The following is a 22,119-nucleotide window of genomic DNA, read 5'->3' as shown; positions in this document are numbered from 1 at the left end:
CCGATTATGAACTAGCGAATAATGATAACCAGTTTTTAAAAGGAAATTTGAAATCTGTGGTTGTAATTTGTGTAAATGATAATTGTTAGAGTTAAGAAAAGCTTATCGCTGTTCAATTATTGAAAAGCAATTTTCTTTGCTTTCATTTCTGTGCGATCAGGAGGGCAATTTCGGGGGCCGAAGAGGACACTGGACAACGAGGATCGCTGCCGTAGCCACTAGAACATCGCCCAGGACTTTGAGGTATATGTTTTAAAATTTGCATTGTCTAACCATGGTTTTTTTTTATGTATCTAGGAGGGTCCCACGACCCACCGAAGAGGACGCTGGACATTGAGGGTCGCCACCACTGATTTTCTGGTATATGTTTTATACGTTTAAGAATCTAACCATGTTTTTTTAAATGTATTTAGGAGGGCTCCACCACCACCGAAGAGGACCACTGGACATCGTGGATCGCAGTTGGAGCAACGAGGATCGCCGCCCAGCCCCGAGATTCACGCCCATAACGATGACGGAAAAAAGATGGTACGGTTGGGTATTGCCAAATGGAACTTTATTTTATAGTAATTTGTGTGATTAACAAATATGTTGCCTTTGTTCCTTCCTTACAAGCATTAGGCTTATGGTTTCACCTTGCACTGTGCACGCTCATTCACTACAGCTTTACCCCATGGTACGTTAACCGTTTGTGTTAGCTTTTATGCTCCGGTTAGGGATAAGTGTGTTAGGTAATGTAGCCCTGCTTACATTGGTTTCACGCTAAATATTTGGTTGGTGCAGGATCACTAACACTAACTGCTTTTAAAAGAAATAGTAAAACAGGGTAATGGGCCAATCAAAAATAGTCTGCTCCATAAACAGAAATGAGCAACCCGCTAAACGAAAAACCGGCCCTATTGCCGCGGGGCTATGGGGTGGAGAAGAGTGCAGGAGAAGGTTACCGATGAAATTCCCAAATACAAGTATAAACGGAAATTCTTTTATTTTAGTTTTTAAAAAATTTTATCAGTTTCGTTTTCTTTCCCGCTTCAGGGAACTTCTGCAATTGTTTGTCGTTGCCGAGTTGGTCAACTGGGGCAAGCTGTGCCAACAGTACCAACTAGTACTTTGAGCGGGAGACACCTCGACGCCAGCAACGGGCGTCTTTACCATTGGCCTATTAACTAAATCACATCTGTGGTTGAGAAAAAATTGATAAGCAATTTATTTTTTTATAGGTTCTGAAAAGGTGAAAAACGCTGGAAGGCTATCGACGTAGGCAATCCATTGTCCTTTATGCAGCCCTAAAGATTGTTTTGTCAATGACACTCACATCCCTTATTGATAAGTTTAACTCCTTAAAACATTTTAAATATTTTCTTTCGTAAAATGTGATGATTTTCTTTTCGATATGTACCGTATAATGCAGATTTGCCGTACGTTCGTTCTATTATTACTACGTACAGAGTCTTCACCAAATCACCATGCTCTCGATTGGAGTGTTTAACTGAGGTATGTAGGTGATAAATTTTAATAAACTGTTTAATTTTGTTTCTCTAGAAACTCACAATAAAAAACCATTTTCATTTTTACATTTAGAACTATTGGTGAAATAAAAAAACTATTTTTTTTTATTCAAGTGAAAAAAAAAATGTATTTGCATTTAGTATTGCAAAGTTGGAACTCCTTGTCCTTGATTCAAAGAATGGAACGAATAGTAATTGATCTTGGATTTACAGGAGAAAAATGGAAAGGGACATTGAAATACGATAGGACAGAAATACGTGTGTACTACAAGAACCACTGCAGTGAATCAGGCGATGGAAAAAAGAGAACCATTGGCTTTTGAATTGAAGCAACTGCCCTCGCATGCCCGTTCTGCATTTCTTGCTAGACATCGTTTGTAGGCTGGCGATCTTGGGAGTGGAGTTCCATGGCTCCGATCAGAACTACAGTTTATAGGCAAGGACCGACCGAGATCCGATGAAGCCGCTCACACAGGAATTGCTTGTAGGTCGCCGAGGGTGGTTTGACGAATATCTAGCACATTTTGCATTTTGTTTTCCATCCTCAAGGAAGAGGAAACGGTGGTATTTCAAAGCAATAAAGCAAATTCCTAGGTAGATAAAACTACACACGGGTACGTGTGACTTCTGGTTGTCAGAACATTCCAGAGTCGCGAGAAGATGATAAATCATAATTCCCAGGACCCACTTGGATGCTGACCGGGCAGTCACACGCACGACGATTTACTTTATTACTCGTGTCTTAAAAGTCAAGCCAAAGAGTTTTACCTTTGACGTGTTCTTGTCGTCATGTTTGTTTGACCGAGGTAATATGATAAAGTCGCTCGATCAGAATCCTTTTATAGCCGGTCGTAGTTAAGGGTGGTTTGATGGCAATCTTGTACATTTGAATTTTGATTTCCGTCTTCGAAGAAGAGGCAAGGGTGGAATTTCAAAGTAGTAAAGTAAATTCCCGGGTAGACAGAACTACACGGTTGCATGTGATTACCGGAAGTCAGAACATCACATAGTCGCGAGATGATGATAAAAATCATAATTCCCGAGATTCACTTGGATGCTGACCGGACAGTCACACACACGACGATTTACTTCATTACTCGTAACTTAAAAGTCAAGCCAAAGTTTTTTACCTTTGACGTGTTCTTGTCGTCATGTTTATTTGACCGAGGTAATAAGATTAAGTCGCTCGATCAGAATCCTTTTACAGCCGGTCGTGGTTAATGGTTTGATGATAATCTTGCACATTTGAATTTTGATTTCCATCTTCGAGGAAGAGGCAAGGGGTGAATTTCAAAATAGTAAAGTAAATTCCCGTGCAGACAGAACTACACGGGTGCATGCAATTACCCGATGTCAGAACATCCCAGAGTCGAGGGAAGATGACAAAACATCGTTCCCAAGACTCATATGGACGCTGACTGGGCAGTCACACGCACGGCGCTTTACTTTACTACTCGTGACTTAAAAGTCAAGCCAAAGGGTTTAACAAACGAAAAAAGTTGTGAAGATGTGGAATGGTTGGTTTGATGACAATCTTGCACATTTTAAATTTTGGGTTCTATCTTTGAAGAAGAGGCAAGGATGGAATTTCAAAATAGTAAAGTAAATTCCCGTGCAGACAGAACTACACGGGTGCATGCAATTACCCGATGTCAGAACATCCCAGAGTCGAGGGAAGATGACAAAACATTGTTCCCAAGACTCATATGGACGCTGACTGGGCAGTCACACGCACGGCGCTTTACTTTACTACTCGTGACTTAAAAGTCAAGCCAAAGAGTTTAACAAACATAAAAAGGTTGTGATGATGGGTTCTTGTGTGCAAGGTTGACCTATACATCTGGCTGTTATCGTAGAGGGCATATTCTTGGAAGGCAAAGGGAGAGTTCGAAATCCGCTAACAATATTTCTCTTGGTGCGCTAATCGGACTGATGTCATGTCGAGCCATTTGTTGTATTTTTGGCGTGTATAGCTATTAGATAAGACTTCATAGCCATATTTAATAGTTTTAAAAATAGCCTCGTGCTTTTTCTGGTCGGGCGAGTCTCGATGCTTGTCGGGATGGTGCATCCGCGATTTGGCATAATATGCCGACTTAATCTCACTCGTTCCAGCGTTACGCTCGACTCCCAAGAGTTTGTAGTAATCAGGTCTGACTACTTCTACGTCCTTGTCAGGGCATTCCTCCAATTCTTTGACTCTTTGTTGCAATTCCTCAATATCCGTATCACGGTTTTCGAGCAATTTTGCGTAAAAGGTGCGTATTTGGCCAATAGTTTGATTTTTAGCGTTCAGTTCTTCGAAATAAGCATTTGATGTCTCCTTCTGCTTGTGCAGCGCCTCTTCCAGACGGCGATTTGCTGTCTCCATCTCCAAAAGTTTGCCCTCACACTCGCTGAGATATGTGGCTAGTTTCTCAGCCTTCATGCGATGCGAATTGGCAGTGTTACGCTGGATTCGCATTTGCATTTGAAACTCCTGACAGGCCTTGGAATAGTTCGTCGCGTATTGGGCTCCCGCCTTCTCTAATGCCGAATGGAGACGAGCTTGGTGTTCGTTCTCAAGTCGTTTGCGCAACTCTGCCGTTGCGGATTCGTACTGGACACGTTGTTCGTCCATGTCGAGCTGGTGTTGCTTAACCATCCGTTGTACTAACACCTTGTTCCCAGACTCAATGTCATTCAGCTGTTTGGCATGTTGAGCCATTGCATACTCCATCTTGCCGTGTTGTTCGGCATGTTCAAGCTTGCGTTGATTCTCCTTGTCGGCCAGTTCCTTTTCCAGGTAGAAGTTACGTTCTTCATAGTTCTTTCGATGTATCTTGAGGTTCCGGATTTCCTTCTGCATCAGACCAACATTGTTTGAAGAGTGATGCTTAGAAAAGATCACTTCTTTCATTTCTTGTTCAATCGTCTGCAGATCACATTCCTTCCTCAGTAACTCGTTTTGTAGCTCGATGTTTTGCCTGGCGAGCTCTTCACGCGCAGTGCTGGCCTCCATGGCTTCCAACTTTATTCTGTCGATAATTTCTACCAGTTGTTTGTTAGCCGAAACAGCCATCTCCTTCTCTTCCATCAGGTCAGCAAGCTCCACCTTCAGCGCACCTTCGTTGCACTCCTTTCGGATTCCGCAATCATGTTCCGGCTTCGGCACTTGTTCGACAACACATTCCAACTCTTGGTTGCCAGCAGAAAGATAAATCAGGTCTTCAGATTGATCTTCCATGCAAAACACTGCACTAGTAACCACCAGGGGCAGATTCGGAGACAGCATTTTTAGGATTTCTTGGGAAAAGAGCTTGCCATTGGTAAGTAAAACAGGGTAACACGGTGAAAAAAGGCATATTCGAAAACATTTTCGGCACTTGAAATCTCTTCGAATCGCTTTGGATCACTTTCAATCACTTCGAATTTCTTAAAACGCGGATAATTTTTTGTGAAATCAAACCTGATGCTTTACGCTAGCAGCCAGAACGAATGCGCCTGGCGTTCTCCGTTTTCGGACTTTTCACGCTTGAATTATTTTCTGTGAACTAAAGATGATGCCAATCAGAGGAATTTGAATTAATTTGAATTTTAAAAACATGGTTCAATGAAAAAAAATCAATTGCATAAAAGTAAACGTGCTAAAATAGTAAATGTAAAAGTAAACTTTGCAATGCGAAACCGTAATCGTTAGGCGATTACTCGTCATTGTGCGGAACATTGACACTTGCAAGGGATTTCGCCCATTTGACGGTTTCAAGCACAAAAGATTAAAATACCACAAATCTGGCAAGACAAAAATTTAATTTTCTTTAATTCCTAGCCCTGTCAGCATAATTTTTATTGCCTATCCCTACTTTCTCGCACTTAAATTAAACCAAGATCAGGTGGATAATTTGACAAAGGTGGCAATGAGAATGATGGTCATATATAGCTCTCTGCAAGTCAATAGTTCTTAATTTTATTCATTGTCATTTGCAGGTGGCAACTCGGCGCAATTCAGACGATCCTTGACCATTGTGTACGCAGTCTTATCTATTGTCATTATAAGACGTTGCGCTAGACGTCTTCACTAAATCGAAGACCAGTTGAAATTCGATAACTATAATGAAGCATATGAGCATCCTGTGAAATTTCACCATGCAGCATCGATTGCATGACACTTTGAATTCAGCTTCATCTAACGGTGTTAAGGTATGAGAAAACGAACTTTCACTTCCTAAAATGCTTGAAAATGTTAAATTTTTGTGTTGTGTTCAATGTTTTCTTTTTAACAGACTGACCAGAATAATATAGCTATTAAATAAAATTGGGATTGCTATGTGTGAGGATGAGGCATGCTGCCATGAATTTGATGAAATGGTAAGCTGAGAAAACATGACCAAACCGAAAGCCTAAAAAGATTGTAATTTGGCAAAAAACTACAAGTTCATTTTTCACAGGATAGTTAGGGAGGGATGTTTGAAGAAATCCTGATGGATTATCCAGTTAGGAGCGGTTTATTGTTTTTATTCTTGCTGTTGCAAGTTGCATGCATGTGGTAAGCAATGTATCATACTTTTGTTCTGTTTTTTAATTTTTATTAATCTCACATTTTAAAATCAATTTATCAACCTTTACTAACTGGTGTTAGTAAAGTGTGTTTTTTTGCTTCGATTTTTGCAGGATATAATGTACCACAGTCATGGCAGTTGAAAGCACAATGCTTCGATTAGTGCTTACGCCACAAACAAGGAATACATCTAAGTGCGAGGCTAAATGGATTAATATCTTGACATGGTTGTTCAATGGCAACCGCGAAAAGTCTTTTTCATCTTGTTAACGGGACTTTTTGTGCCAGCAGTCAAAAATTTGTTAGCTGGTAATTGCGTTTAGTGGTAAGAGAACTATTCACATGTTAATCATGCTTGCATACCTTTTCTTTTAATGGCTATGATCTGTCGATGACTGTAGGTAAGGTTACCAAGGACGAATTGTTTTCATTTTCCCCGCAAGATCCATGTGTGCAGCTGAAATTGTTATTACTTCTGACTTAAGCTTTCTAGGAGATGTAATGATTGGTCAAGAAGGTGGACGTAAGGAAATGAAACATATGCATCAAATGTCCCTTTTCTTTCCTGCTGGCATTATTAAATACGCTAGCCAACGGAAAAGAAAAAATAAATAAATAATGCTACGCATCGTACGGCGTTGTAGTGTTCTACAAGAAAAATTGAAACTGGAGATCTGGGTTAATTTGGTTTGTCACGCTGATTCTTCTTGATACATGCTAAAAGCGTAGGAGGTTATGAAGTAAGTGATTAGTAGCAAAACTGTTATAATGCGAGGTGTTCATTATGTAAGATTGGATGTAAGATTATTTATTGTTCTCTATTCACGACTTTTATTATCCTCTAACCTTATAATCTACCTAATGGTGGTTATGGAGTAAAACAGGAAGTAGGAAAATGCCATTAGAGAAGTATTAGATAGTTTACTTGGGGGATGTTCCGAATTCTTCTATGTTAATGTGTAATGTTGTCGTTATCTGTATAGATTAAGGTATATCAAAACACCGACTCACATTAAATATCTAACTACCGTGCCAAAACAACAGTTAGGAAATGTTACTGGTGGTGATTGTTGCGGCATTTAAAGGAATCTAAAGGATCTTGTACTTTCTGCATGATCTCATGTTTATGGCGTTTTTTTATTATTATTCCATTGAAATGATCTAATGTGGTTTTATTGACAGTACTTGATGTGATAAAAATATGTTAGATAGGAAATAAGATAAAAGTTATTTGGTTTAACTTTCACCCACAATGCCTATAAAAGGATAGATTGTCTTCAAATATATGCAATCATTACCAAATGATGGATTTATCTACAGGTATATGCTCCGATCTCCCATCATCTTGGAATTGATCCCCAGACCTTTAGTGTTCCATACCGATACTCTACCATTGAGCCATCATCGACATTATCTATCTTTTGCCTACGCTAGTAAATGGAATTAACCTTAGATATGCGAAAGCACACGTAATAATACTCCACAAATGATATATTTTAATAACCATATATGGAACAGTGGTAGAGTAAGCGCTTGGCAACTGTAAGGTATTAAGTTCGGTTCCTAAGATGGACAGATAAGGCTATGGCATAAACTAAATATCATACAATAATGATGAAATCTTAAAACATTCATTCGAGTCGATTATTATTATTCTCAATTTACTCAATAATGCTTTAAATAATGCATGTCAATTGATTAAGACTTGAACTCCTTACCTCAACGTTACAATGCATACATTCTACCACAAAGCTAACAATGAAACATTTAAGAATAGTCTCCGCCTATACACAATACAAAGCATAACTTCAAGCAAAAATTCGTAAATATGCTATAAATATCAAATTGTAATCGATAAGCAAGTCATGGCACAACGGTAAAGTGCTTGCGTCGGAACACTGAATACTGTGGATCAAATCCCAGGTAAAACATAATGTGACAAGATTAATTCAAGACACTGATGAAAATAGCGTCAGTAATCATACCTGAATCATAAAAAGTTCAGTGGTGCAACTACCACGGCAATTAAACCCCTTGATGTTAAATGAGCAACAAGATAAGGATTATTAGTGCTCAACAAAGTCAACTATCTATAATATAAATATTTGTTTCAAAATCATTTGTTTGACCCTGAAAATATTGAAAGTCGAATATTTGACCTTGAGAAATGAAGACTGAAATCCCATATCTTCGATTCCATATCCTGGATCCCATATCCCATATCCTGGATCCCATATCCCATATCCTGGATCCCATCTCCCATATCCCATATCCCATTATCCTATATCCCGTATCCCATATCCCATATCCCATATCCCATATCCCATATCCCATATCCCATATCCCATATCCCATATCCCATATCCCATATCCCATATCCCATATCCCATATCCCATATCCCATATCCCATATCCCATATCCCATATCCCATATCCCATATCCCATATCCCATATCCCATATCCCATATCCCATATCCCATATCCCATATCCCATATCTGGAATTCCATATCCCATATCCCATATCCCATATCCCGAATCCCAAGGTCAAATAATCGAACTTCGGACAAGTTTTTCAAGGTCAAATATTAAAACCTGAAAACAATATACCATTTGCCATTTTTGAGTTTGTGAAGGATATTTATACACTACCCCAATGGCTGTTAACCATCAAAGGCTAAGTATCTACCTGGATGTTGCAGCAGTAGGAGTTGAACCACTTACCTTTTATTATTCAGATACGTTATGCTTGCCGAATCTTTCACTAGAATCGATTAATTGATTCTGAATTAATCTTCTTACATTTTGGTTTGTCTGGGATTTGAACCACAGTATTCATTGTTCCAACGCATGCATTTTACCATTGTGCCATGACTTGCTTATTATTAATTATTTGATATTTATGGCAGATTTACGAATTTTTGCTTGAAGCTATGATTGTATTAAATATAGGCGGAGATTGTGTTCATATGTATCATTGGTAGCTCTGTGGTAGAGGATCTGTGTTATAATGATGAGGTTTGTAGTTCAAGTCTCTGTCAAGTTTATATTAATTATTTAAAGCATTATCGAGTTAATGAATGTTATAATTTGTCTGTTGACTGTATATTTTAACATTTGATCGCAAAACATTTTGTCTATGCCATGGTTTCCTTTCTTGGGAACCGAACTTAATACCTTGGAGTTGACAAGCGCTGATTCTTCCACTGTGCCACAGATGATTATTATAATACATTATTTGTTGAGTATTATACGTATGCTTGCGCGTATCTAAGGTTAATTCTATCTACTAGCGGAGACAAAAATAAATTTATGTCGAAGATGGCTCAATGGTAGAGCAACGGCTTGGAATACAAAAGGTCTTGGGATCAACTCTAAGATTATGGGATATCGAAGCGTTTATCTTTCAAATTTAGTCATTACCATTTTACATTATTTCAATAGAATTTTTTAAAAAACTCCAACATTAATATGACATCACGTAGAATGTACACGATCTTTTAGATTCTTTTTAATTCCGCAACAATCAACACCAATAACATATCTTAATTGCTATTTTCGCAAGGTAGCTATATATTTAATGTGAATGGGTATTTTAATATACTTTAATTTATACAGATAAGGACGATTTTACACATAGAAGAATTCGGAAAATCCTCCCACGTTAACTATCCAATATTTCTCTAATTGAATTTATTACCTCCTGTTTAACTACATGACCATTAGATAGATCATATGGTTAGTGGCTAATAATCACCCGCAGAAGAGAAAAATAAAAACTCCTACATTCCGTTTACAAACACATCGCATTATAACATCTTTACTACTAATCACTTACTTCATATCCTCCTACGGTTTTATCATATATCAAGAAGAATCAGCGTGACTAATCAAATTAACCCAGATCTACAGTTTCAATTGTTCTTGTAGAACACTACAAAGACGAAACAGCTAAATGGCAATATCATCACCGTGTACATTAAGTCGCTTAATTTTCTTAGCAGATACGTAACGTAATTTTATTTATTTTTATTTTTCCGTTGGCTAGTGTATTTACTAATGCCAACTGGAAACGAAAGAGAAGTTAAATGCGTATTTTTCATTTCCTTATGTCCATCTTCTTAACCAATCATTACATCTCATAGAAAGCTTAAGTCAGAAGTAATAACAATTTCAGCTGCACACATGGATCTTGCGGGGAAAAATGAAAACAATGTCTTTGGTAACCTTACCTACCAGCATCTTCAGATCATAGCCATTACAAAAAAATTGGTATGCAAGCGTGATTAACATGCGAATAGTTCTTTTACCAGTAAATGCAATTACCAGCTAACAAATTTTTGACTGCAGGCACAAATAGTCCCGTTTACAAGTTGAAATAGCCTTTTCGCGGTTCCCATTGCACAACCTTGTCAAAATATACGAAAAGTGAACTTGTAATTTTTTGCCAAACCTCAATCTTTTTAGGCTTTTGGTTTAAGATAATCTTTTCTCTGCTTACCATTATATCAAATTCATGGCAGCATGCCTCATCCTCACACATACAATCTCAATTTCATTCAATAGCTATGTTATTCTGGTCAGTCTGTTAAAAAGAAAACGTTGAACACAATACAGAAATATAACATTTTCAAGCATTTTTGGAAGTCAAAGTTCGTTTTCTCATACCTTAACACCGTTAGATGAAGCTGAATTCAAAGCATCATGCAGTCGATGTTGCCTGGTAAAATTTTCACAGGATACTCATATGCTTCATTCTAGTCATCGAAATGCCTCACAATTCTTGTACTTCATACATAATTGCAGCATGATCGCCTCAAACAAATCAAAAATTGATTATCAGAACATTTGCCAACACAAATTTCAAATCATGCGGGGAGGGGGGGGGGGGGAAAAACCCCCTTTTTTTCCCCTCCCAAAACGGGGTTTTTTTTTTCCTCCTCCTGGGGGCGAAACGCGGACAAATATCTAAAAATACAAAAACTTTCTCTTTAACCTTTGAATCGGTATCACTAGAACATCCGAGATCGAGCCGCCACACCAATCTTCTAAAAAGTGTTTGAAAAATCGGGTTAGTTTTTTTTTACAGACTGGGTTGGCCCCGTCGGACAATGTTACAGTTTATTAGGAGAGCAGCCATCCTTTGCATCATCACACGGGTGTAATATTTGGCCATGATGAGAATATTATAATCAAAACCACACCTTTCAGCTTTCTTCACCTTTTTCAGTACCTATAAAATAATAAATGGCTTATCTATTTTTTCTCAACCACAGATGTGATTTAGTGAATAAGCCAATGGTAAAGACTCCCGTTGCTGGCGTCGAGTTGTCTCCCGCTCGAAGTACTAGTTGGTACTGTTGGCACAGCTTGCCCCAGTTGATTTGCTCGGCAATGACAAACAATCGCAGAAGTTCCCTGAATGGTCAACAGAAAACGAAACTGATTAGATTTTTTAAAAACTAAAATGAAAGGATTCCCGTTTATACTTGTATTGGGAATTTCATCGGCAACCTTCTCCTGCAGAAAGTCGGTGAGTGAGATCGTATTGTTTGTTATCAAAGAGACTCAGCAAAAGGTAAAGGATGGCATTTAGCATCGTCGTGCGTCTGTCTGATTCATTCTCTTTCATCACTGTTGTGTTATACATGGCTCAATCATGTTTGCCAATTTAAAGATAGGATCCCTCGTGTTGGTCAACACCAATCACGATTCTGTATAACGACGAGTAATTAACTAGCATTTCCTTCCCGATTTTCCACGCTTAATAGGCCGAATGGAACAATAAAAAATTATGCCAACTTGAAAAATTTCAATTTAAGACTGTGCATGTCTTTCTCCAAAAAATTGACACTGGTCTGCTTCAGAATGATCTGAGTGCAGATGAAGTCCTTGTTAGCAAGACAGTCTCTTTTTTTCCTAGATAAGCACAATTAGAAATTTTAAAATTAATAGCTTTAAATCCTTAACGATAATTCTGGTGGCCCTGACGGCGATCCTCGGCGTCCAGCAGTCTCCCTCGGAGGTGTTGTGAACCCTTATAAACAAAAAAAAAAACCTGATTAGACATTTAAATTTTAAAATTAATCCCTTACAATCCTTGGCGATAATTCTGGTAACCCCGCCAATGATCCTCGTTGGTGTCGTGGGCCTATCTACATACATAAAAAAACACACACAAATAAAATTAACACTTGAAAATTTTTAAATTAACACCTTCAAGTTATTGGCGATGATTCTGGTGACCCCGACAGCGATCCTTAACGTCCAGCGGTCTCCATAAGTGGTGATGTAGATCCTCCTAAATACATAAAACACAAACATGTTTAGATACTTCAATTTTTAAGATAAATACCTGGCATATCCTTGGCGTTGATCCAGTTCCTTCAGCGACGATCCACGATGTTCAGTATCCTCTTTGGCTGCCTCCTGATAGAGCAGAAAAGAGAAGGGGAAAAAATAGCGTTTAAATTATTGTAATAAACAGCCTGTTCAGAAATTACAATTACATTTAATTTCAACGTCCCTGAAAACAAAAATAGATTTGTTAGTTAACAGTCGGGAGGTTCTTGGGATTGACAATTGGCAAATTGCGTGAAAGTATAGAAACATAGAATTGCATGGAAATGGTTTGCGAACGAAGACTACAGGTAAAACAAAGCATTTAAGAGTGAAGGGAAATGGCCGATGTACTGCTGTGCAAAAATAACGAGTCAGGTGCATTACGGCTTCCTTGAAGTAGCACTGTTCTTAATTTAAACTTAGACTTACTTATCCTTAACTTAATCTAGGTTTTTCTATTTCATCTAGACTTATTCTACCCAGTAAAATACGTCTTAGCCGCGGTCTTAGCTTATGCAACCAAACAAAACTAGTGCAGAGGCAAAACCAAGTGCTGATGCAGTGCGTTTCTAGTAAGTGATTGGCGATTCTACAAATTGCAAAATATATCCAGCTTGTAAACGAAAACTATATTCAGTGCGAACAAAATTGTGTGAATCACTACACCGGAATAAGAAGCGACAAATATACACAAGTGCATGTCGTGCATGTGAACGAGCTACTGAACTTGAGGATGTAAAACGTGGTTTAGATTCTATTTTTTGTGTGAATTGCCCGAGGTTATTCACCTTTTCTAGGTCCACTGTAAGACATTGGATCAATCGTGGGGGAATGGCCGTATCCCCGAGCTCAATTGGAAATAAAAAAATTTGCCCTTCAACCTATCGATCTTTGGAATTATGTTCCTCTACCCTACACTTTTCTTCCGGGAAAGCCAGGATGTGGCACGTGTCTGCGTGTATTTAAGGCGGTAGCCAGCCACACGGTTTCACATTCGTACAACCATCTTCAACTGCACGTGTTCTGCTGCTCCATAAGCATCGTCGGATTCTACGCTTGTCAGGTACGGAATTTGTATCAATTCTCTTGTTTATATAATTTCAATTAAATTCGCCAATACTCAACTTTGTATAATTTTAGTTTGAAATCTGTCTGAGCACGAATATTCTAAATTGTCATTTTGTTTCATCAAACATTTCGTTTCTTTAGAATGCAACAGTTGTCGATCCATTTTTGTGTAGATGAAGGTATGCTTCCTCCTCGTCGTCGTGCGGCGTACTTGGTAGAAATGTATCCGGGCAGGGCGCCAAATGGAAATTCGAAGGTAGGTTAATAGATACCTGTGCAAAAAAAACAAACATACTATTGAATATGTAATATCTTAAAACTTAAAAATATAAAAATTATTAACATTAAACAATAATTTAATGCACATAATTTTTTAAAAATTACGGACAAACAATTATTTTCCAAGTTCATTGAGGCTTTCTCCTAGGAAAGTAACCTTAATTTTTCTCTCTGAAGTTTTCCTTATATTAAATGGTAAATCAAATACTAGCTGGATATCCTTTATCCTAACAACATTTTAGTAAGTTATCAAACTGTTGAGTTACAATAAACTAAATTGGTGCAAACGTGAGAACGCATAATTTATGTATGTAAACAAGTTTTTGAAAACCTAACGGGTCAACGCATCCAACGTTCATGATGATTTTCTCATAGCAACCATGAAAAGAACAAAATTAAAAGCTACAACCTGTTTGCTTTAAACAGTCGACAAAGTACAACGTTGCTCCCCGTAAGTCCAACCCCCACCACACGGCTATAAATAAAAGGTAGACAGGTAAAAAACAAAGGTAAATGAGAATTTTCCTCTTGCTTTTCTTTTTCTCCGTTGCAGCTCACTAATTGATTCCGAAAAAAATCCCAAGGCAATTGAAAAAATAGTAAGTTGAAAGCCTTTTTTTCTTTAAATATTAATTGTTTAAAAATATTACAGTCAGTGCCAAATTGTACGACCAACAGGTGATACAAAACGCTTCAAATTGTTTCACCCTTTTTAGTAAATTGATAGTGCATTCAGCTTCCGGCAGTTATGGAAAATTCAGGCAATAAACTGGCGACCACTATAATAGACGAAAACTTGATTGGCAAACGTCACGAATTCGATGGTCCATTCGGTAAAAGGCATGTGATATACTGTGATTACACTGCGTCGGGCAAACCGTTGCACACAATCGAATCCTTCATCATGAAAGAGGTTCTTCCAGTCTACGGTAATACTCACACGACGACTTCCATTACTTCGGTAAAAACGACACTCTTCCGGGATGAGGCTAGAGAAATCCTAAGACACGCAGTTGGAGCTTCCGAAGATGACGCCGTAATATTTGTCGGCAGTGGTTGCACAGGTGCGGTTCACAAGTTAGCAGGTAGCCTCCATCTGGCTGAACGTCCGATTATCTTCGTCGGTGCGACTGATCATCACTCGAATCTTTTACCCTGGAGAGAAATAGCTTCAAGAATTATTCGCATTGAAGAAGACCTAAACGGCCTGCTAAATACTGACGCACTGGAACATTCATTAAAGATAGCCCGGAAAGAAAATCGGAAAATGATTGGATGTTTCACAGTCGCTTCAAATATCACTGGCACACTTTATCAAGACATGAAAATCACCGCACTTCTCCACCAATACGGAGCTCTCTCTTTCTGGGACTATGCCACAGCAGCTCCCTACGTTAAAATAGCCATGAATCCTACTTCTGCAGCTTATCCATCAGGCGTAGCTCACAAGGACGCCATTTACTTTTCGATGCACAAATTTGTCGGCGGTGTTCAAACGCCTGGTATTCTGGTTGTCAAAAAGGCTCTTCTTAAGAATCACGTACCCCACGGAGCCGGCGGCGGGACAGTCCTCTTTGTCGACCGAAACAGCCACGTTTACACGCGTGATATCGAAATGCGTGAAGAAGGCGGCACTCCGGCTATCGTGGAAAACATCAGGGCCGGCCTAGTAATGAAATTAAAGGAAAGGGTCACAGCTGAGTGGATTATGGCGAGAGAAGAAAATCTTGCGAAACTTGCCTATTCAGAATGGCAACAGATTCCTGAACTGATTCTCCTTGGAAGCACAACAGCCCCACGATTGGCTCTTTTCTCTTTCGTCATCCGTCATTTGGGAACCGGCTATTATTTACATCACAACTTTGTTTGCGCATTGCTCAACGATATTTATGGCATTCAGGCTCGAGGTGGTTGCGCTTGTGCTGGACCGTACGCCCAAGATTTGCTCGGAATGGATGAAGCTCTTACTGACCAATTTCAAGAAATGATTGTCGACGCTGAAGATGGTCATTATTACGATATCCTGAGGCCGGGCTTTACGCGATTAAATCTACCCTACTTTGCCCCCGATGCGGAAATTGATTACATCATTAAGGCTGTTGTGGCAATAGCCAAACACGGATGGACAATGTTGCCTTATTATCGAACGAATATTGATACCGGAGAATGGCATCATCACGACACGAAATCAGTGAGCATAATAAATATATATTTATCATTTAAATGTCAAATCTATTACGAAACGATTGATTTTTCAGTTGCCAAGCGCCAATCGAAAACTTTTAGCCGAATTTGACTTCAGCGCCATTTGCAAACCGGTGAACTACATCGACGAATCTGACGTAGCAACTGAAACGCCAATCAACTACGAGGATTACCTTCGAAAAGGAAACGATATTTTTCGGTTAGCCATGGAAGAGGACTGCATGATAAATAAAACAGAACAGCAACTTCATTTCGATAACAACCTCAAGGCAAACAAGCTGCGTTGGTTTCTTTTCCCCAATGAAGCCAATAACAAGAAACCTTTAAATGGCAAAGTGGCTCTGCCTTTCACACCTCGTCGATACGCTAAAGATATTGCGCAATGTGAATACCATTCGCAACATTATTCTACCATCCCAAGAGAAGACAATTTGAATGAAATAGCTGCAGAAACAATCAACGAGCGCATGCTGCGTCTTGGCAATCGGCGCAAGTGTTTCCCGGGAACTTCGTAAGACCCTAAGCTTGAAATGATAATAGACACTTCGTAGATCCACATAATATTCTTATGAATTTGATCAATAAACTTTTAGAACAATTCCATTTTTAACGAGACTAGAAAGATAAAACATTTACATTTTAATCGAAAGACAGTCACGTAGAAATTGATAGTTTTGAACTGACAGTTTCAAATAGCCAACAGAAAGTATACAATTCGCCCTTGAAAGAGACAGAAAACCAGTTTGGGTGGCGCTTTTAGATGACTTAAAAAGGGAATTATTGAAAAGAAACTCGTTTCTTCCAAACGATCAACCCCTTTGGAAACATGTGCCATCAATTTAACTACCAATTTCGTGTCCAAGACCACGTAGACAACGTAGAAATTTTAAGACGCATGAAAATGTAAACAAGCACAGAAACCATTTAAAGGGAACGCTTGATCGAATCCTAGACAAAAACAGGGTGGCATTGTTGTCAACTTTAAATACCATAGAAAATCGGTAAACTATGTAAGCAGTACGACTAAAATAGAAATTCCGACCCTTTAAATGATAAAAAGATAACAGAAAAAGTCATTCAACAAGCCTGTCGATACGCGTCACTTGGCGCAGTTAGCTAATGGCAGTGTATACAATTATTCAGATGCGCTCTTGAAATAAAAAGAAACCATCAAGTTTCTGAACGCTCTTGATGGTATCCAACGAAAAGACAAATTACGTAGCAAATAATTCGGTACGAGTCTCTCCCAAACGTGCTAGGAAGTCGAGAGCGGTGTAGGGCTGGCAAATCTCGTTCTCCAAGGTTCACATTCCGGAGAGACGATCGATTGCGAATCGATTAGGCTTGCTGAAAGCACAGCTTGGTATCTTGGGCACGACTAAGCAATTACAATGCAACGAGGGAACCCAACCTATTAACTTATCAATAAAATAAAACTACGCTAAAAGCCGATGGTTGAAAGATGTAGGAGGAGCGGAAGGCAAAATGTTTCATGAAAAAAACAGAGGCACGTTTAATGAATGTAAAAAGATTGCCTTTTTTTGAATAAATCGAGAGAATGTAAGGTTAAAACAGATGTATGGCGAAAAAGCCTTTCATTTGAAGAATCATTAGAGAAGTATCTTTACAGAAAGTTGTGAATGCTACCGAGTTAGGGTTCGTACCGAGAGCGGATGTCGCTGATAAAGTTTTCAAGAAATGGAAGAAATTCTGTTTCACTCATTGGACCTGTTTGATTGCCTGCGAAGCTGAATGAGAAGCTTACTCGCAACAGAAGCGGATGAATTTTCAGTGAGGCACTAATTTGTTACATAAAATAGGTGAGCCAATCAAACTGAACTGGTTGGCCAGTTCAGGCCACTTCTATAATTGAATGCCTCAGAAATCATGGAATTTGCCAGAAAGTATAAGGAAATGTCACGGAGGCCTTGACATTTTCTTCTGTATTTATATTAACGAAATCGAGGAGTTGATCCCAAAATGCCACCAAACTTGCGAGATAAAAAGGTTTGATTCACAGATGACTGCCCTCAAACTTTTAAATTGGAGTAGGCCACTTTGTTTGAGTCCTTGAAGCTCTTATAACTGCTCGGCAAATGTTAAGTTTCAACGTACGAAACGATGGTCTTTACACGGTGAAAACCCTACCCTCTTTGATATTTTTGAATTTTACAGATCGCTTGTAAGTGCAGTAGTTTGCGCTTTAAATTGACAAAAACATAAAAAAATATTTCAGCTGAATCATCGTTGGATGACAACCTACCCCACGAGTCTTTGAACCCGGAAAGGTAAAGCAATAAAAAAATGTATTGCTGTTAACCTGGGGTTTAAAAACTCCCCTAGGTCAACCTTTTTTTTTTCCTGATAGCCATCAATTTTTAAACCCTCCCAATAGAAGTCAAAGTAAAAAATTAATATCCTGGTACATTCACGGAAGGGCAAAGGTTGTTGACCACGATTCGCGACCCCCACAATTCTGACCTTATTCGCATGCACATATATAAAGGCTGTGAAATTGAGGAATGAATCAGATCAAATTGCACATCGCAGCAGTCAACATCTGAGAAAAAGAAAATGCAAGCATTTTATTTATCAAACCTAGTTGCCTGCATCCTTGGTGTTCTCATCTTTAACGGTAATCAAATTTTTCTGTTAACTACTTTACGGTACGATTTCCTAATTTGAATGTTTTGAACGCAGCCCAAGTGAGTGAACAGCTTGCAGTGAATATTAGCGAACAGGAGGACTCGCAGGGAGTAACAGCAAGAGCATGTAAAAATCGCGTTAATTTCTTATATTATTATTGAACCGGAGGAAACTAAACATTTTTTTTTCATTTTGTACGTAGCATGTGAGAAAAGCATTGCAGGCCACAAATGTAAAAGAATAAAAGACAGGTGCTATTGCTTCGTCAATACGCAGGTAAAACGTTAAATGACAACTAAATCTGATTGTTTCAAAAAAACAAAATTTTTGGCTTTGGAAACAAATAGCTTTCTTGGGAACAAGCAGATACTTTCTGCCGTAGCAACAAGAAGCGATTGCTGAGCATCGAGACGGCCGATGAACAAGCGGATGTTTCGTCTGTTTTGATACCTATCGTACTAAAGGGTAAGTGAATTTAACAAGCAGCGACTTGCAATCATTTTGAGCTTTGTTATTTTTACGATCTATCATTCACGCTTACAATTTTCAAATACAGATGATATTGCAAAGAAGATTGGAGTATGGACATGCGGCTCTTACATTCCCCAAAAGAAGGTTTTCGTTTGGTCTTCAACTCAGAAGCCGTTCACTTTTGTCAATTGGTTTTACAACGAGCCTATTGTTGGTAGCTTAGACCAATGTCTTCGCGTTCGAATTGTGCCGGAATCATTGACTAGCGGCCGCTGGGCTTCCCTGTCTTGCGATCAATGGCTACCCTTTATTTGCCAGGACGATCCCGGTACTATTAAACCATAGACGCTGCGTTCAACTACGAAAATATTGCAAACGGCAACTCGCTCTTTGTAATGTGTTGATGTTTTTTTTTAACTTATTGCCCACGTATGAAAATAAAACACAGCAATGTGCAGTACTCTAGAACAACTGCTGATTTTGCTAAATTTTGAATACATTAGCCTAGTATTTTCACAATAGGGAATGGGGCGAGATCAGAGGTTTCCAATTATGCGCCACGAATGGGTGAGCTGATCGTGGAAGTTAAAGCAAACGTGATATGAATTCAAATGATAATCATAGTGTCTATTCAAGCGTGTTTACATTGATAACCTATTCTAATTAGATAGTCGACGAAACGCTTTCTCCTATCTGTTGTAATCACGAGGGCCTAAGCTGAAAAGAGTTCACGAAAACGTCCCACACCAAAGACCAAATTGGATGCTGTTGTGCAATTTTTTTCGTGTAAAATCTCATATGATGCTCCAACGCTGATTAGAGAAGCGTCAAAAGTTTTTCCTTCCGAAACAACAAACGCTCAAGTAGACAAAACGAACTGCCAAGTGGAAAAACTTTAATGCCCTCTATTCCCCGCTTGATTTCTAGACGATAACTCTTCAGTTAAAGAAACAAAGATTTCTAAGGCTTCTGGGATTTGCAATAGCCATAAACTTCTTACTTGACTATGCACGAATGGACACGGGTGCAAACTTCAACCCCCAAGTTGTTTTGCTTCGTTCCATCCTTGCTACGCGAGTTTTTACGTTTTAAAATGAAAGTTATTGATGTCTTACCTTGGCACCAAGCTGTTTATTTTTCTATCTCGGGCCCTGTTGAAGAGATGTGGCAAACGAGCGGAAAGTCCTTGATCACCTTACCGGTAGCTTTCTAAAAAAAAAGAAAAATAAATAAATAAGGAAACGGAATTTTTTGACCGATATAATTTGTTACGTAATGTGATTGATATGGTTACGTTTACCTTTCTGTTCACCGATATCGATGTAATATTCTCCAGCTTCTATTCTTGGTTAACTGTCATTTTGGGGTACGGCTTCACTTCTGTGTTCAATGAAACGAGTGCGTTCTTGTTAGTGTACAATATCAAATAGTTGACATGTACCAGTAAAAAAAAATGATGAAGGTGGTAAGGTGTTACCAAGATAGATAAGTAATAAATTGAATGAAGTTACGGGATCTGCAGACCAAACTTGAACAACAAAACACGAAATTACAATGCTCAACGAAGTGAATATCAACGCTAACCCCAGGACATATATGACGTCAAATGCCAAGATAGATAACGTGGCTCTGGGAAAGCTTGTTACGTATAGTTGTGTAGGCCTACATGCCCACGAGTTCTAGAGAAATCGAAAGATATTAACTTTGTAAGTATTTGACACGAAAATGTCAGCATCAGGTATTATCGTCCCACTTGAAAAACGTATTTTTTTTTTACAACTCGTGTTTTATTTACTATAGAGGATGGAATAATACCTTCAGCTGACCTTACCCAACAAAATAGGCATAGACAGATCTTATTATTTCATGAGAAGAAAAACAACTGACAAAATCAAGGAAATGATGATGCTATAGAGCTGTTTTTTCTTTTCATGAATTTCCACTATATGACAGATATGAGGGATGATACTCAATATATTTTGCTTACATGGAATGTCTAAAATTTGTATACCATTCGATGTTTAACATGAAAGACTTTTCCATTAATTTCACAAAAATGTACAAGGCAGTTGCAATTAACTGTGCATCTGCTAGTGCTGCAAGCAAGATTTTCTAAGAAATAGTCAAAACAAAGTGGTTACCACAAAAATTAAGTGCAAATGTTGCACTTGGTTATGGCAAAACACAAAAATAAGCTTGTTTAAATCATTGAAAACCAAAGTCAGTAGAGCCCTCACACAAATGAGAGAACTTTCCGAATGCCACAAATGTAGTTACAAGACATCTTATATATCAGAAAATATTAATAAGAATAAAATAGTTTGTAACTACCTCGCGTGTTGGCGGCAAATCGCAGCAGAGTCAAGTCCAAAGAGAACCCCTTGACGGCTTGACAGTAAAATGACCCAACTTCTTGATTAACGAAACAAAGTTGCCATACTTTTCTTGTTATTAACGAGTTCCGGGCAATTTTTTCTTTTACTTTTTGGAACTTTCAAAATAGAGATATAATTAAAAATGATACGTAGGTGTCACATAACAAGCTCAGGAAAATTTGTTATCGAATAAAATAAAATAAATAAAATAAAAATGGTCGATTATATAACAACGGCAACTACGACAACGTTTTCGAAGCGCAATGTATTTCTACCACCATGTATTACATTACTCGTGAGGGACATTTCCAGCATCAATCTTTTCTTGGGCAGAAAACAATTTTACGGAAGGCTTTCCGAAAATTATCAGATATAAACGCATACAGAAAAGGATTTACACAGGAACTCATATAGGCCAATATGTGGGAACTGATTTGTATCATAACAGTGAAAGGTGTGATTTCAAACAAGGCCAAACTTTTCAAAACGAGAAATAGTTGAATGGGAAACCAACACAAAGCGAAACTGCCAACTACTATGCATACCATGCGGGTAACACGTAATTTCTTACCGCGTTGGATTTCAGCCGAAGCACGTCCTACTGGCGCTTCCTTTCTCCACAATCGTAAAAGCATGCTGATGTACAACGCGCAAATTAGCAGCAGTGGGATGGCGTAAGATGTTGCAAA

At 38.5% G+C, this 22,119-nt stretch overlaps 4 protein-coding genes and 2 long non-coding RNA genes across 14 annotated transcripts in view; 2 read left to right on the top strand and 4 right to left on the bottom strand.

The window, feature by feature from the left end:
• Positions 1-1,664: 1,664 nt before the first annotated feature.
• LOC116926758 (dnaJ homolog subfamily C member 3) lies at positions 1,665-6,096 on the bottom strand. Its single transcript, XM_032933694.2, has one exon. The coding sequence runs from the start codon at positions 4,780-4,782 to the stop codon at positions 3,406-3,408; it is 1,377 nt and encodes a 458-aa protein (XP_032789585.2). The 5' UTR covers positions 4,783-6,096; the 3' UTR covers positions 1,665-3,405.
• A 3,330-nt stretch (positions 6,097-9,426) lies between these two features.
• LOC123474150 lies at positions 9,427-10,913 on the bottom strand. Its single transcript, XR_006648799.1, has 3 exons — positions 10,713-10,913; positions 10,546-10,629; positions 9,427-10,452 (listed from the first exon to the last, which is right to left on the bottom strand). It is a non-coding gene; the product is annotated as an uncharacterized LOC123474150 (long non-coding RNA).
• An 80-nt stretch (positions 10,914-10,993) lies between these two features.
• LOC116927617 lies at positions 10,994-21,469 on the bottom strand. 6 transcript variants are annotated; one of them, XR_006648796.1, is made up of 9 exons: positions 21,387-21,469; positions 20,356-20,432; positions 20,171-20,264; positions 15,150-19,042; positions 14,674-14,888; positions 14,143-14,208; positions 12,261-13,726; positions 11,534-12,199; positions 10,994-11,462 (listed from the first exon to the last, which is right to left on the bottom strand). It is a non-coding gene; the product is annotated as an uncharacterized LOC116927617 (long non-coding RNA). The 6 variants fall into 6 exon arrangements; XR_006648794.1 differs by lacking the exon at positions 14,143-14,208 and having other exon boundaries at positions 12,261-13,436; positions 13,512-13,726; positions 21,387-21,468; XR_006648793.1 differs by lacking the exon at positions 14,143-14,208 and having other exon boundaries at positions 21,387-21,468.
• On the top strand, positions 13,839-16,536 carry LOC116927615 (probable cysteine desulfurase). 3 transcript variants are annotated; one of them, XM_045176051.1, is made up of 4 exons: positions 13,839-14,221; positions 14,287-14,332; positions 14,412-15,924; positions 15,992-16,536. In XM_045176051.1, exons 3-4 carry the CDS (start codon positions 14,482-14,484, stop codon positions 16,451-16,453), a joined length of 1,905 nt encoding a protein of 634 aa, XP_045031986.1. In that variant the 5' UTR covers positions 13,839-14,221; positions 14,287-14,332; positions 14,412-14,481; the 3' UTR covers positions 16,454-16,536. The 3 variants fall into 3 exon arrangements, with proteins under 3 accessions (XP_045031986.1, XP_045031985.1, XP_032790536.2); XM_045176050.1 differs by having other exon boundaries at positions 13,840-14,332; XM_032934645.2 differs by lacking the exon at positions 13,839-14,221 and having other exon boundaries at positions 14,269-14,332; positions 14,450-15,924.
• LOC116927616 (lithostathine-1) lies at positions 18,471-19,543 on the top strand. The gene is made up of 5 exons (XM_032934646.2): positions 18,471-18,573; positions 18,639-18,710; positions 18,787-18,860; positions 18,932-19,049; positions 19,141-19,543. Exons 1-5 carry the CDS (start codon positions 18,513-18,515, stop codon positions 19,398-19,400), a joined length of 585 nt encoding a protein of 194 aa, XP_032790537.2. The 5' UTR covers positions 18,471-18,512; the 3' UTR covers positions 19,401-19,543.
• Positions 21,470-21,690: 221 nt separating the features above from the next.
• LOC116927609 (allatostatin-A receptor) overlaps positions 21,691-22,119 on the bottom strand; it is a 5,078-nt gene continuing 4,649 nt past the window's right edge. For both annotated transcript variants that reach the window (XM_045176048.1, XM_045176049.1), the window contains exon 9: positions 21,691-22,119. This exon is cut by the window's right edge and continues 36 nt beyond it. In XM_045176048.1, the coding sequence (XP_045031983.1) occupies positions 21,745-22,119 (375 nt within the window). In that variant the 3' untranslated portion in view covers positions 21,691-21,744.

This window comes from Daphnia magna, linkage group LG7 (assembly GCF_020631705.1).
Source record: "Daphnia magna isolate NIES linkage group LG7, ASM2063170v1.1, whole genome shotgun sequence".
Lineage (NCBI taxonomy): Eukaryota > Metazoa > Arthropoda > Branchiopoda > Diplostraca > Daphniidae > Daphnia > Daphnia magna.
This window is presented reverse-complemented; position numbering and strand designations above follow the sequence as displayed.